General features: G+C 35.2%; 1 protein-coding gene across 1 annotated transcript; it reads right to left on the bottom strand.

Annotated features, from left to right (window-relative positions):
• Positions 1-10,531: 10,531 nt before the first annotated feature.
• Positions 10,532-16,791, bottom strand: LOC142547587 (leucine-rich repeat receptor protein kinase MSP1-like). Its single transcript, XM_075655948.1, has 2 exons — positions 16,533-16,791; positions 10,532-14,540 (listed from the first exon to the last, which is right to left on the bottom strand). Exon 2 carries the CDS (start codon positions 14,499-14,501, stop codon positions 10,710-10,712), a length of 3,792 nt encoding a protein of 1,263 aa, XP_075512063.1. The 5' UTR covers positions 14,502-14,540; positions 16,533-16,791; the 3' UTR covers positions 10,532-10,709.

Raw genomic sequence — 16,791 nt, 5'->3', positions numbered from 1 at the left:
TGACCGATATGATTAGAGAAAGTCTCCGTTTTAGTCCTATTGGAAGATTATTATATGAAGCTATAATGCAAAAATAATATAATATAATACGTTCTTTGAGGAAAAATTGTTTATATTTATTTATTTATTTATATATCTATCTACAATTTTAGTTCTTCTTAAAATCGAATTATATTCATGCAACTTTCTAAATTTTTGATAATATTGTTTTTTTTAAAAAAAAAATGTACTTATTTTTTCTACATAATTGTTTACGTGTCACATCAACATCATGCAGGAGCAGAGCTAGGACGTAGTTCAGTGTAATCAATAATATATTATAATTAATAAAGAAAAAATATTAAAAATATATCTATTGTAAATATATTGATTTCCTAATGAAATTAAAAAAAAAAAGTTAAGATTAGAGATAAAAGGGAAAAAAACCATTGAATCAAAACAAAGTCTTTATCAAATGAATATTGTTGACATAAAGAAGGACAAACTTTCAATAACTCCCTGCTTTCCTTCTCAATTTTATCCTTACTTCATATCTTTTCAATTCTTTGTTTTAACTCCCCAATATTTTAAAATTTTCAAAAATACCCTTACCCTTTTACATATAGTACGTGGCATTGTTATACCTATCGAGTCTATTCTTGAAGGCATATAGCCCCAAGACATACAGCTACGCAAGGTTTTCAGCCTATATATCATGCTCAAATGATCGATTTTTTTAATAAAAGGCCCATCATGCTTCCGTATAATAAATTAAACTATTTACCTCTTTGACCTGAATGTCGTCGGGTTATATCCATCGGGTTTTACAGACTACTCCTCACAGCCCAACCACGCAGTCGCAACAGATGTTTTCTGACGTAAATTCCTTCAACAGCACCTAGCACAACCATGTTTCGTTTCCTACCTCGGGGTGTATAGTAAAATATTTTAATTTGAAACTAATACATGAGAGGGGCAAAATCCTTGGTTCTTTTATTCAAACATAATAACTATTATTACATAGTAAATTCATGTAGAGGAGGAGAAATTTGTTTAGCTACCGATACTAGCTGAACTTACAAAATATATAAACTAAAAAGAGAAAGATTACAATTTATTTTTGAAAAAAATTGAGGAAATGTTCGATGATCTCAACTTCATTCTTCTTGCTTATGTATAGAAGGCTCTCTGGATTTGAAACTCGGACTTCAACTCTTGATGAGCCTTTACAGCTTGCATGTGGACCACTTTCTGTAGTGGTTGAGTGGTCCATTTACTTCTCCATCGAAGTGGTCCCTAGTTTTGTTTAGAATATGAATCTAGACAGAGCTTTTTCTTTTCGTTTTATCTTCCGGCATATTCGATCGATATTGATTTGAATTATGTCAGCACAAATTTATTTGCCTTCATCTTTTAGTCGTTTATGATAGGCTTGGAAATTTCTCAGGTCTTGTCTTTTTTCTTTTATACGTCTCTTGACTGCCTTGAGATATGCAAAAAACATTGGCATTTTTCAAGTTTCGTATATTTTCTTGTGCGTTTCTCTTACCCCGTTTTAATTTCTTTTTATAGATGATTTTTGGGTTAAAGTTTCTTGTCTGTTTGTTGGATTTTCTTTATCTTTAAAGATAGGGAATCCAATGGTCTTTTGACTTTTTTCACCGATTATTGGTGGTCCTTGTATTCCACTCACATGGTGGTCCTTTTTTTGTTAGTGGGAAGGTCAAATGTCCAATTTTAGCTTTGTTGGGGAATCCTTGGCTTTCTGTGTCCCCGAGGATATCGTGCTTGTGGTCCTTTCCCACTTGTACTGTTATCGGTCAAGTGTTTCCGATCAGATCTCGGCTTGAATCCTTTACCAAACTCTGGTTCTTTCTGGTTCTGACATTCTGGGCAGATGTTCTCCGACCATCTTCCCACATGTGCCATATTACAGAATTTTCGGCGAGTCTCTTTGCTTGCCGGCAGTTTGCTGTTCCACAGAAGATTTCTTTTTTTTTTTCCTTCAAATATGTCTTCTGCAAAACTTGTTGTTTTTCCTATCATTGTATTTAACAAGAAAGATCAATTTACCGAATTTTGATAAAATTTAAATGGATACTTGACTTTGTCCATCTCGGTTAGACAAACCCAAACTCCCCATGCTCTCCTGTTAGAGATGTCATCTTCATTAAATGAAGAAACCAGGGATGTTTCGTTTGTAGGAGGATCCTTGATGAATTTCTGGGCATTCATATCTGGCCTCCTTAGCTTGATTAAATGAAAAGCTTCGTGTGAACCTTTCCCTACTAGTTCTGGTGCTGCACTGAAAAAATACAACTCCAGAATATCTCCTCTGGACAAATAATCATTGTTTGTCCAGGTTTCATGCACCGCTTCCTGAATCCACTTTGGTAATGCTGAAATCTCTGGGAAACTGTGTGAAGTAGTATAAACTGAGGCAAGAGCCCCAAATTCATACCATGATTTGACTTCCTTAGGATATGAATTAGGTTTCAACCATACCCTAGGATATTTTCCAGCCACATCAAATCGAACAACAGATGGGTTGATGCCAATTCTTGTGTTTAATTTCTCCCAAGTATGTTGGTAAACCTGGAATAGAGAAATTGCAGCTTCATTAGTACCAACATTAGATTTGCCCTTGTCAGTATTAGGTATAAGGTTGATCTCTCCCTCTTCAATCCCCGAGGTGAAGGGTTGACTTGAAGACTCGAGATCGGAATCTGGAGTTTCAATTTTTGTTTTGGCCGACTCATCAGAAGATGATCCCGGCTTAACACTTGTGCTAGGGTTACTTGAATCCCCTGCTCTAGGTATAGAGTCCTGTACTCGAAAACTCTCCATTCGAGAAACCAATGGCTTCTCAATGCCTTGGAGGATAGGCCTTTGAATTAAAGACTATAACTGAGTATATGCTTGTAAACATCATGTGATTCGATCAGAGACAATTCTCTTATCCGCTTGTTGGACCCTTCCCGCAATTTCTGCGTTCAGTGCTAACTTGTTAAACTCATTTTGAAGCATTTCAAGGTGTTCCCTCAAATGCCTCTGCATCTTGATAATAGCATCGATGTCAATGATGTCCATCTCTTGTTAAAAATCCGCAATAATATTTTCGTGAGATTTAATAATAATAATATCAAAAATATAATTTTGACATAAAGCTTGGCATCTTAAAAGTCTAGCTTTTTCTGGTTTGGATTCAATCTTATTTTTCAGAAAAGCTTTTACCTGTGTATTATCAAATTTCAAAGTAAATTTCTTTCCAAGTAAAAATAATGGTCATTTTTCAAAAGTCCTTTTTACTGCACAAAATTCTTTTTCGTTTATATGTCATCTTATGGCTTCTGCATCGGAGAATAGACCACTACAATATCTGTATGGTTGTTCTCCATCGGGTGTGAGCTTAGTAAGAATTGCTGCCCACCAATGATCACTGACATCCGTATATAATACCAGATCATCTTCATCTTGAGGAATAGTTATTCTTGGAAGATTTTTACAAATCTCTTTTAGTTGACTAAGTCCCTGTGTGTGTTCTTTCGTCCATATATATTTGGCATCTTTTTCAGTAATGGACTGAACACCTTTCTGTGTTTTGCTAGGTTTTTAATAAACATCCCAGCAAAATTTACAACTCCTAGAAAACTTTGAAGTTGATTCTTTTCTTTTAACTCGTTTGGAAAATTTTGCACCTTTTCTTCTATATGATCTTGCAATTATTCCCGACTCATCGATTTCTATTCTGAGGAATTCAATCTTTCTTGTGACAATGACTGCTTTCTTTTCTGATAGAACCAGTCCTTCTTTTTTACAAACATCAGAGAAAATTTCTAAATGTTTAATATGTTCCCCCATATTTTTTGATGCAATTAACACATCGTCAATATAGACAAACATAAACTTAAAATAATCATTAAATAGATTACCCATTTTCCTTTGAAATATCTGGGGTGAAATTAGCCAATCCCATTAGTAATACTTCCCAAATATAGTGTCCTTGTGGTGTAGAGAAAGCTGTGAATTTTTTGCTTTCTTCATGCATTCGAATCTGGTAAAATCCAGATTTACAATCGAATTTAGAGAATATCTTTGTGTTGCGTATGCAACTAATTAGATGTTCTCTGCTAGGTATAAAATACCCATCAAACTCCAAAATCTTATTAATTTCTTGATAATTAATAACTAATCTGGGTTTGTTCCTTTGTATTTTACCATGATTTCTTACCATGAATCATGAGCTGCTGTAGGTGAAATTCTTGCTTTAATCAAACCAAGGTCCAAATGTTCCTTGATTATAATCTGCATATGCCTTCGATCAATTATATTCACTGGGATAGGCTTACAACGAATAAATTCATACTATTTGTCTTCCTTAACTTTAAGGCATGCTTTGAGTTGATTTTTGTCCCGCTATGCAAAAGGATCTTCATTATAATTTTGTTTGATTCTTTTCTTGTCATCTTCCAATGTTACCTTAGATTCAAACTCTACCTCATTCTTATATAGAGCTATCTTAAGGCATTCTATTTCTTCAGGTTGGAGCTCTTTATCTGCTCTTAATTGGAGCATTGTTTCTCCAAACCGTCTAGAATCCATCATTTTTGGGTTTAAAAGTTTTCCTTCATCACCACGCTTGCTGCGAAACTGGATTGGCAATTTTCTATAAAATGTCTTTCTTAGTCTCTGGACTATGATTTTGTGATCACAAAGTGTTGTGAATACTAATCTTCTAATCTCATTTTCTTGCGTATATGACTTAAACATTTGTAGGAAATTATTTCTTAATAAAATGTCAGCTCTTGTATCATGAAAATAAATCGGTGGTGTTTTTACTTTATACCAAGGTGTTTGACCAGCACCTCCGATCACAATCTCTGTCATCTTAATCCCCTTACATAAGATTAAGATTCTTCTGGAAAAATATCTTCCAGCAATCTTTGGTAATTCTTCTTCCAAATTATTTGGAAAAACTCCTCGTTTTTCTGCACAGATTCCAGCACCTGAATCAATATAAGTAGCAAAATATTATGCCTTATTTTGTTCATATAACATTCCTACTGGAATGTATATCGAGAATGGGCTTGTGGTCATTGGATTTTTCACATCCTATCATCTGCCATAAACTTCATTCCATACTCTAGACATTTCCTAGGTTTATATTCCTCGAAAAACTCTAGTACAAGAACCAATCGATCTGATTCTGTGCCTGGACTTCCTTTGATATGAACTTCCAATTCTCCGATATTGATCATTCCTTGGTAAGTTCCTATCATATGTTGTTCCAAATAGTATATGGTATTACAAAGAAATTGATTTTTTTGTTTCGTAATATCAAATACTATTTCTACTTCTTTCCACCCTTCTGGGAATCTTAGCTTTCCTAAGGTAGAAAAGATTTTTGGCTTATGTTGGGTTTCTTGGACATGCATTTTTCCCCACCTGTAACTTGTAATTCTATCTCCCTGAAAAGATAGTTTCCTTGATTCCAATCTAAGACTTTGATTCCTTTGTAGAATCGGTTTGTCTTATATTTGGATATCTGTTTCTTGTATTAAAGAAAACTAAATTCTTTCTGGATAAATTGTCTGGGCAAATTTTCCAAATATCTCGGGTATTTCAATGAACTCATTTCTAATAAACAATTCAGAATGATGTGTATTAGATGGAGCATATAAAATTTGGTAGGTAATAGAATATGGTCTATTACCTTCTTTCATCAGTCTTTTTCCTTGAAATTCCGATGTAATGTCAAGGCTCGACTAAAATCTCGATCTGCTAAGTTGTAGGCAATTCTCGGATAAATTACTCCTACAATCTTTCCTGCGCAGAGATTTCCTGAGATAGTTCTCAGTACCGAATCTTGAAGGTTCCCCATTATTTTATCGCATAACAATATCAAAGGGTGAATCTATTTCTTCTTTGAAAGTAGCTTTTATTATAATCTGGATTGCTCCGGTATGAATCCAAGACATAGTTCTTGCTACTTCTATCTTGAGTTTTTGTAATTTCTCCTTAATTTCTTCATAAAGAATTAATTGCATCTCCATTCTATTTCCTGTAAGTTCCATCGGGATTGCCATTTCCCTTCTAGAAACTTTATAGATTAGATTATGCTTTCTGTTTCTTATGCCAAGACTTCCTAAGAACTTTTTTACCTGTCCTGCAGAGAATCCTTGATATCTCTGCAGACTAGGATTTTCACTCATGATTCTTTGAACCATGTTATGAGATATTGTTGTCTGACTAAAGAAACCAAACAAATCTTCATGTGTTTCTTGTCGAAACACCTCGTCTTCAGTCAGAATCCGATTCAGTTCCATCAGATTCTCCCTGACTCAAGACTTCTTCTTCTTCATATATACTTTCATCTGAGACAATATTCTCAAATCGGTATACCTGAATAAGATCTTTGTAATAAACTGCTTCTTCAATATCCGGGGTTGGATCGAAGCATTTAATACCTCTTTTTTCATTTTTTGGACAATTTGTAGAGATATGACATCTTGCTCCACATGTCCAGCAATTACAATCTTTAAAACTTTCATTGGCTCGAGTATGAGCTCTTCTAAAAGTTTTCTTTGTAGGTGTTCTTCCCATGTTTCGAGAGGTACTCGATGCTTAGGATGATATCCTACTTCTTGATGGTCCACTTCTTTGTTCAGATTTATAAGATCTGACTTTTTGTCTAGACCAAACTGTTCTTGGTTTCCAAGAACTTCTTCCACTTCGAGCATAAGGATGAGTCTTAAAACTTTTCTTCTCATACTTATGTGGCTTACTTCCAATAATTGTTGGAAGATCATTTTCTTTACATCACAAAGGAATTCTTTTATTGATACCCCTTAGGCATTTGTAATTCTTTTGTAATGCTGTCATATGACACCATTCTGCCAATTTTCCTTTGAGAAAAGAGGCTCTTTGTGCCAACATATCTGGATTGCCAGGGGCATCTTTCCTTATAAGCATTTCTCTCCAAGGACTTGGCATTTTGGCGAAGAACAGCTGCATAGCTATATTTTCTTCGACCCCTGAATTCCATCTATATTTAGTGAATTATATAATATATTCATCCACTAAACATATATCATGTAATTCAATGCTATACAGAGTTTGAGTATATTTCTTCATCTTCTATGTATCTTGACTGTTAAAATAGTCTACCCCTATAAATTGTGGTTTAAATAGGGTAGCCATTTTTTCAGCTATCTCACTAAGAGATTTTTCAGCTATGACTGACTCTTTGGTTTCTAATGAAGTCATGTCCCAAGAAATTTTAACTGATCCCATGAGACTCATTTCTAGGAGTTTAATGAATCATTCTCTGTTGAGATCAAGTGTTCATGCAGCGATTCTCATAGCAGATGTCCAGTCATCTATGAGACCTTCTCTGTTTTTGAAATCTAGTACATCAAAGTTAAGCATAACCCCATAAGGATATATAGGTTCTAAAACAGTTTTTCCATAAGGTGTTTGGTGCAAATGAATTTGATTTCTCCTTGTCCTTGTTCCCGCTGGGTGTAATTCTCCACCAGTATGGAAATCGGGTTGAGATTCTCTAATATTTATATTTTGAGATCCCACACTTTCCCTTGGTGGTTTTTGAGAAGATGACCAGGTTATAGAAGGTGGTTCACCTCCCGTTGTGTTCATCTTTAGTAGATCTACAATTTTGAGATTTGCAAAAGATTATGCAAGTTCTTGTAGATCCTCGAGACCAATCCTTTCTAAAGTTGTCATCAGATTAATTTCTTTTCTGAGACATATTTAATTAGATTGATCATTTTTTCTTCTTCAATCAAATGTTTTAACACTACTTTGGCCTTCCCTTGTTAATGTAACAAGGGTTCAGTACCAAATAATGGTGGTAACCTTTCTTCTGAAGTTCTTTTACTAGAACTTGGTTGTTGTTCTATGATTTGAATTCTTGTTCGAATATCCTTTAATATTCCAAGAATTTCTTCCTGATTTTCAAGAATTTTTTCCATATTTTGTGGTACGTAATACATCATATTGCCATAATTTTGTACCGTCTTATGAATTTCTCTAAGATCTCCAGAGAGTTTAGAGGAATCCGGTAATATTTCTAAGAACCAGTTATTTTGAATCATAAGTTTACCTTAGGACTTTGATAAGTTCCTCTTTGATATCTTACCTTGGTTAGATCTTCCGGTTTCAAATATTCCAGAGTTCTGAAATAAATCCTGTAAATAGTTAATCTCGAACCTATGTTCGGATTCATGTTAATCGAGAAAATTCTCCTCCTCAAACATTTAATTTCTTGATAATAATAATTTTGTATGTTTGAAATAATTTTACCTCCGCTCTGATACAATTTTTAAGGCCCTGAAAATCAATCATTAGAAATTACACTTATAAGGGGTATTTTTGTCATTCTCAACTTTTTAGGGAGTTTAGGCAAAAGTTTTTAGGTATATAAATTTGAGTTGGGGTTTAGGAATTTATCTACAATTTACCCTAAAAAGAAACATGACAGTGCTTAGAATATCTAAAAATTAAAATTAAAATTGAGAAAAAAAAAACAATATAGCATACTGAGATTGCTATTAGACAAAATAGAAGACTAAAATCACAAACATAAATTTCTTATTAATATCCCTGCATTATTAATATCCCTGCCTGAGAGATTACTGAAAATCCTTGGAATTAATACATCAATTCACTATATTAATTTTAAACATATTTTATAAATTATTATTATTATGAATAATTTCATAAGTTTTGTAACAAATATTTGAATTATAACATATCAAATAAATAATCACAATAAATAATTGAAAAATCACTACAATATTGAATTTATTTCTTTATTTGTAGACTTTTTGGCTATGTCGTTAACAATTTATCCAATTTGAGACTCGAGAAATATTGTTTGCGTGAAAAGGAGTACCCGGAAATTATTACTGTATTTCAATTATATGTATTACGTGTGAGTTATGAATATATGAGTAGGTCTCTTGTGAGACGGTCATACGAATCTTTATCTGTGAAACGGGTCAACCCTACCGATATTCACAATAAAAAGTAATACTCTTAGCATAAAAAATAATATTTTTTCATGCATGACTCAAATAAGATACATGTCTCACAAAATACGACCCGTGAGACTGTCTCACTATATATATATATATATAATCACTTTACAAATGTATGACGATTGATTTTACTAGATCAACTAAAGTTATTATTATTATCTAAACTTCGTACACATCAAATATTATATTTTTATATTTTACGTTAAATTTTAAAAAAATAAAATTCGAGCAAAAATGGAATGAAATTTTTATCAATACAATACTCACAATATATCTACCTTCAAATTCAAGTTATTTGAAAATTACACTAGTCGAACTTGAGATTAAAAATAAATAATCATATGAGCTGCTGACATTACTACGAGGGAGTCCTCTCGGACCCAAGCATCTAGGGGACGAAAAAAAGACGTAAGTTAGTTTTCTTATGAATGATAACAAGACTACGGTTTTTTAGGCCTTTGGATATGTTTGTTCACATCAAATAGATGAATGACACCTCATTTATAAACACAAAGACCGATACGATGGATCAAAACTATACGTACCCCACCTGTAACACTTTCTTCCTTCACTCAACATAGAGAAGATCAATGGATTCGTTTGACAATAAGTTTGAGGTTTCAAAACATGGTGTCCCTTTCCTCTATTAACGACCTCTTAATGATCTCTTTGGAAAGTTCATTACGTATTTATGTAGTCAAGAAATCATATCAACCAAAAAAAGATTATTCAGATAACCAGCGAATCTAGGTAGTCAGCTGACACTTCAACAATATCTAAAAAACAAATTATTTGGGTCGTCACCTATCTCACGTACAAATATTAGAAAAGAGTCACGGAAAACTCTCAAGTTATAAAACAAGTGTTTGAAATGTAAATGATAGCTTACCTTGAGAATGAAAAAGATATGCCAGACTTTTTTTTTAGATTTATGAGCTTGACATTTAGGAAAACTCGATAAATCTAAAAAAAAAGTCTATGACATATCTTTTTCATTCTCAAGGTAAGCTATCATTTACATTTCAAACACTTGTTTTATAACTTGAGAATTTTCCGTGACTCTTTTCTAATATTTGTACGTGAGATAGGTGACGAACATATAATAGGTCTCTTCAAGCAATAATCATGTGTTTTTTAGTGGGCTTAAACAATTAAAATATGTCATAACTCACAAGGTTTATTATAATAATTTTTTTATGAAAAAGGAAAGAAAATGTGAATTTAATCTAAAGCTCATTTTCATGATTTGGATGATTGGATTAAAATTACCATTTCAAAATTCATATAATCATGTCTCGTTGCTCAAGGGCCTAATGCTTAAAATTCGAATTATGTCAAAAAATTATCAGGTACGACTATGTCGAGTTTAAAATAAGTAGCATAACCATCGACATCGACTCGATATCTGGCAAAGTTTCAGTGATTACTAGCAATATTTTCTCTCACAAGACGAGCACACAATAAAGTTTAAAATGTGGAGCTTGATGAATATATGAACAGATGGAGGCATGGAGTCCATATAGATTGAAAGAAATATTGTCCAGTTTACTTGGATTCATAGGTAAACTAATGCAAGATTGCTTTTATCGTCCTACCAAACATTTAAGAAGATTCTCATACTCCCCGCAGAAAAGAGATAGAAACACCAAGTTTTGATCAATATCAGCAACATCAATCCTCCATCTTGGCCTTTTTTAGCAGCTTAACAACCTCCATCATTGTAGGCCGCATCCACGGCTCGTCGCATGTGCATGACCTTGCAATGTCAAGAACACGCAACATCTGATCCTTCAACGATGCAAAACGAGACAAAAAAGGATCGAGTATTTCACATTCCCTGCCATTTTTAATCATCCATCTCACCCATCCTACAAGATTGCCTCCCTCAACATCGGCTTGTCCAATAGGTGCTCGTCCCGTTACGAGCTCGAGCATCACCACTCCAAAGCTGTAAACGTCTCCCTTGGTCGTGGCCACCATTTTCTGGCCGTATTCTGGGGGTATGTAACCGAATGTACCCGCTAGAATGGTTGAAACATGGCTCTCGCAAGCACTTATTATACGAGCCAAGCCAAAATCCGAGACACGAGGTTCAAAGTTTTTGTCTAGCAATATGTTACTGGACTTTACATCTCTGTGAATGATGTGGGGAACGAACCCGTGGTGCAGAAAAGCAAGCCCCTTAGCAGACCCCAAGGCAATCTTGATCCGAGTAGCCCAGTTGAGCCCTTCAAATGCAGCTGCCTGATTCCTCAGCCAAAAGTCCAGGCTCCCATTTTCCATATACTCATATATCAAGAATCTCTCATCTGCAAACACACAATAACCAAGCAATGATAGTAAGTTATCGTGTTTTACCTTTCCAATAGTCTCCATTTCGGCCAAGAATTCGCGTTCCCCATGTAAATGGCCTCCATTAAGCCTTTTGACAGCTATAGTTCGTCCATCGGGAAGCCTTGCTTTGTATACCGTCCCGAACCCACCATCGCCAATGATATAACTCTTGCTAAAATTTTCAGTTGCTGATAAAATATCAGCAGCTTTTAGCCGCAACAGAGAATACTCGAAGGTGGCAACATTAATACTCAAGGGCTCCTTTATTTTCTTTTCTAAAAGCCCCTCATTAGAAGCTGACTCAGGCTTACCATTGGAGCCGCCAACAACTGTGCTGTCCTTTTTCAGCATTTTCCATCTGAGAAGACCACAGAGTAGGATCAAGAAGATTATCGCTCCAATAGCAACAGCTAACAATGAAGAACGACGCCCAATCGAAGTGGACGAATAAATTTTCCTAGAAGGTAGCATAGGTAGGCCAAGAAAACATGACTTTGCCTCAGCACAAGAGGCTGGATAGCCCGTAGAGAAACTGTTGCTGGAGAAATTTGCAAAAGCGAGGCCTTCTATGTCACAAATTTTACAGGGAAAATCATATTGAAACTTGTTTTCTGATATGTCAAGATACGTCAATGCAACAAGTGTTGCAAGAGAAACAGGCAATTTTCCTGTGAATGTGTTGTTGTGAAGGTCCAATACAGACAGAGATGTTAGATTTGAGATTGAATCATCAAGGAAACCAGAGAATTTGTTGTTGCTGGCATTTAAGACCAGGAGAGAACTGATACTTCCAAGGTTGAACGAAATTGAGCCGGACAAATAATTTGAACTGACATCCAAATAGGACAAAGTTTTAATACGGAATAGTGAAGCTGGCAATGGACCTGTTAAGACATTATTTGAGAGATCAAGCTTGGCTAGATTTGGCATTGTCAACCCTATATTATCAGGAATCGACCCTCGAATGTTGTTATGAGAAAGTACGACACCTTGAAGATTTTTCATTGAGAAAAACTGAGAATCGAGGAAACCTGATAAATTATTGGATGATAAGTCAAGTAAAGTTAAATTAACAAGTGAAGCCAACCCATCAGGGATACTCCCATTGAGCTTGTTTCCCTGAAAAAGTAGTTCTGTGATAACGACGCAGTTCCTGATTGATTCGGGAATCGGCCCCTCAAGGTCATTGCGAGACAGATCAAGCATGCCATAATGTTGAACGAACTCTGAGTCTGGTAAAGACACTCTCTGGAAACCGGAGCAAATCTCCTCGGGTATGAACCCAGAGAAATGATTGTCTGAGAGGACTAAGTTGTCTAACAACTTCAGTTCAGATATGGATTTTGGAATTTCACCTGTCAGCCCATTTGCACCGAGATCCAAAGATACGAGGTTTGAACACTTAAATACTTCCGATGGTACACTTCCAGTTAACTTATTACCATGTAAAGATAAATTAGTCAGGTTTTTAAGCTTTCCAATGCTAGAAGGGATGTTGCCTTCAAACAAATTACTATCAAGTTGCAGTCTTTCAAGCGTCAGGACGTTAGAAACTGCACTTGATATTGTCCCTTCAAGTAAATTATCGCTTAATGAGATCTCCATAAGTGTTTTGGACTCCCAGAGTTGATCTGGAATTCTACCGTGCAATTTGTTTTTTGAGAGTTCCAAAATTATCAGTCCAAGTTTCCCAAAATAGGCTGGTATTTCACCCGAGATTTCATTGTCAGACAATATCAAATCTGTGAGGCTATAACAGGCACTGAAAGCATCACCTATACTACCAGAGAATTTGTTTCTGGATAGTGAAAGAGTTGCCAGCGACCGAGCACTGCATATATCTGAAGATATTTTACCAAATAGCTTGTTGGCACTTACATCTAAAAGGGTCAGTGAAGGAAGACTAAGTAGTGGTAAATTCCCAGTAAAAAGGTTCTGTGAGAGCACAATAGACTCGGCTTTTCTCCACTCGGAAATCCACTCGGGCACTGGACCTGACAAATGGTTTGAGTCAAGGAGAAGTGAACTGATGGACTCTAGTCCTACAAGATCAGCGGGTAAGTGACCAGAAAATGAATTAAAAGACAGATTTATTATCTTTAAATTCTTGCAGTTTCCCAAACCAGAAGGTATGGTTCCATGCAACCCCGAGTTTGGAGCAATGAGATATACTAGATTGATCAGCCTCCCAATACTTGCAGGCAATTCTCCATCAAAAGTATTCTGGGCTAGATTCAAGTAACTCAAGCGACTCAGAATTGAAATTTCTTCAGGAACATTTCCTTTGAACCTGCAATTCTGAAGATCAAGTACTTCAAGATTTGTCAGATTGCCAATCGAAGATGGTATGGTCCCAGTAAGAAAATTCCATGCAAAATCAAGAATTCGAAGCATCTGTAGTTTCCCAATTTCTGCAAACAAACTACCCGAAAATTTGTTCTGTCGAGCACTGAAGTACAAAAGCCTTGTAAGATTAGCTAAACTCAATGGAAGACTCCCAGAGAAAACGTTGTTGCTGATATCAAGAGACTCCATTTGCTGAAGGTTACCAAGTTCTTTTGGGAGATTTCCCGAAAAAGAATTTGAATGCAGAGATAGTTCCTTAAGCTCAGTGAGTAGACCAATTGTAGATGGTAAAGTTCCCGAAAAACAATTGTCATCAAGAACAAGTTGCTTCAGATATTTCAGTTTAGCGATGCTTGGAGGCAGTACTCCAGTTAATCTATTGTCACTCAGATCAAGAACCTCTAAATTCTCCAAGTCCCAAAATTCTTGATAAATTTCACCAGTGAAAGCACAGCCGCTGAGGTTAAGATATTTGAGAGATCGAAACTCACCAATTTTCCTAGGCAATGGAAGGTTATGAGGTGATTTATTTTTACATGGCAATTCTATATGGCTTACTAAACCATCACACTTTATTCCGGCCCATTTGCACGGAAAAGTCTCCGGATCAAACCAACTCGGGAGAATCTCTTGTTTATCAACGAGGGAGTTTCTTAGATCATTCAATAAGTCAGTATCATTGAGTAAAATGGCACTTGAAGACAGTTCCGAAATGCAGCAGACGAGCAAAATGAGGAGAAGAACGCAAGAAGATTTCCAACAAGCATTTGTAGTTAGGAGCATGTTTAGGATAGCAGATGCACTTCAGATATCAAGGTAAGCCTGCGTTTATGAAATAAATTAGATGAAAATTTTCTAAAATGCCCTGTTGTTGTCATGTAAATTACTTTAGAGGATTCTAAATAAGAACTACTTTGTATAATCTAATGGAAGAGTTGTAAACCAACTGTACAAGTAATCAATAATCATAAACTGAATGGTCAAGGAGCTGTATTTCAAGCAAATGCCATAAATTGCAACTTCATCACTTGAGAACACATAAGCGGAAAATATATGACATAGGATGAACCAAGAATTTTGAATAGGAAGCAGCATATGATATAGAATAGTATATATGTACAACACCCCCCCCCCCCCCCCCCCCCCCCCCCAATAAAATCCCAATAAAATCTTATTTTCTGAAAATAAAAATTCTGTTTTTAGAAAAATTAAATGTGTAACTTAAAACTTTAACATACTTTTTGTTACAATCATTCATGAGATGAGACTGATTCAACTGAATCAGTTTCATTACTTGGACTATAGAAGCGCTAGTGCATCAAATCGGGCTTTGAATGGGATGAGCCTTCCAGCCCAAGTTTATTTCATAGTTGGGTCTATTTTTTTGTTAGGCCAGGCAGGCCGGAGTCAGGCAGCCCAACCTAATTAAAAGTGAGGGAGATAAAAGAAAAACGAAAATTTATTGCAAAGATCTCATCCTGATCTTGATACGAGTCATCGGCCTTGGAGACGAAAAATTATGACTATTAAAAACATCATAAGGAAATTACCTTGGGCTGACTTCAATATTCTTAACCTCAAAAAAGCCACCAGCCCCACCAGAAGCTAACTTATTGACTGCACAAAAATCATTTCCTAAATCCAAAATTGGTTTTTTTATACATCGCACAAACACGGGAGCAATGATTGAACTATGATAATAATCCAAAGTACTCTAAATTTCATTCACATGGAACATGCTAGAAAAGTGTCAGCCTATGGTCTTTAACACAAAATTGTTAGTGCTAAATATTTATGAACACAAAAAAATCCAATAATGATCAAATGCAGAATCCAAGAAATTTAATGAAATTTAAAATTAGGCACTTAATATTAGGCAAAGTGTTCCCCCTTGAGAGATTTCATGGAAATTTCAAAAGGGAACACCTGAAGGAATTCTGGGTGTCAGCTTTGTATTGATTGTGAGTGGTGTGGCAAGTAATAACTGGGAAAAAATGTCAGCTTTATTCCCAGGCGTTGGACTCGAGAAAGATTCACAGTGGGGATACCCAAAAAAACACCATCTAAACCTCATTTCGATTTCAACAATCAATAGATGATAGAACAGGAATTGATCCAGTTTCTTGATAATTTGGATTCCCATAGATTTGAAATAAAAGTTGATTCTTTCTTTAAATTTTAACTGTTAGTGAAGAAGAAAATAACCGCGGTTCAAATATTTGATAACGCTATTTTATTTCTGTTTAAAAATTAGATTTAAAAACAAGGCTCAAATCTAATATACCAAAATCAAGTCAAATAATATAAATTAACTAACGTGTGTGTATTCAAGATCTTAAAACTTCAAACAAATTATGAGCTGAACTATTTAGTAACTCAATTTCAGTAGTGGTTACTGACCAAAACCAAGAACCAATTTTGATTCCGAGGACGATGGTCGACTCTAATTTAAAATCGATATACAGTCATAGAATATATATATGATTTTTTTTTTACCTATACACACATATATGCATACAAACAGCATCCATTTCCCATCAATTAGCCCACAATCCTTACACGGTTACACCTCTTTCTGCATGAACGTAGGCTAAAGCTGCAGCCTATAGTAACCACCCAGATAATTAAACTAGTTTCTTCTGTCAAATTTCTCTAAAAAATGATTATGAACTGGAAAGGGCCTCAACGTTTTCCAAGAAGGAAGAGTTCAGACACTTATTCAACAATCAAATGCCAACCATCTTCTACAAATAAATAAATAAAAAAAAGCCGTAAAAGAGCAAACTAAGAAACCACTAAAAAACCTCACATTACCAGTTTAGAAAGAGCTAGAAATTTCCCAATACCAACTTCACCAATCTTCTTGTCGAAAACCCAAACCCAAGAAAAAAAATCCCAGAAGCGAGGATGCTTAAGCAGAAAAGATTGAGCACGCAAATCAACAGACACACCTAGTGATAGAGTTTGTGGCTCCTAAATTTGTTTTGCAACCGTTTCGTACTAGAAAATCATTTTGCGAGACTGGGAAATGGGGATTTGATTCTGTTGTACAGAGAGTCCGTATGCAGAGCGA

The sequence above is a fragment of the Primulina tabacum genome, chromosome 5 (genome assembly GCF_025594145.1).
Source record: "Primulina tabacum isolate GXHZ01 chromosome 5, ASM2559414v2, whole genome shotgun sequence".
Lineage (NCBI taxonomy): Eukaryota > Viridiplantae > Streptophyta > Magnoliopsida > Lamiales > Gesneriaceae > Primulina > Primulina tabacum.
The sequence above is the reverse complement of the archived record's forward strand: the minus strand, read 5'-3'. Positions and strand labels throughout refer to the sequence as shown.

Bases quoted from the DNA above. Each gene is read 5' to 3' on its own strand.
- LOC142547587 (XM_075655948.1), bottom strand. From the start codon at position 14,501: ATGCTCCTAACTACAAATGCTTGTTGGAAATCTTCTTGCGTTCTTCTC.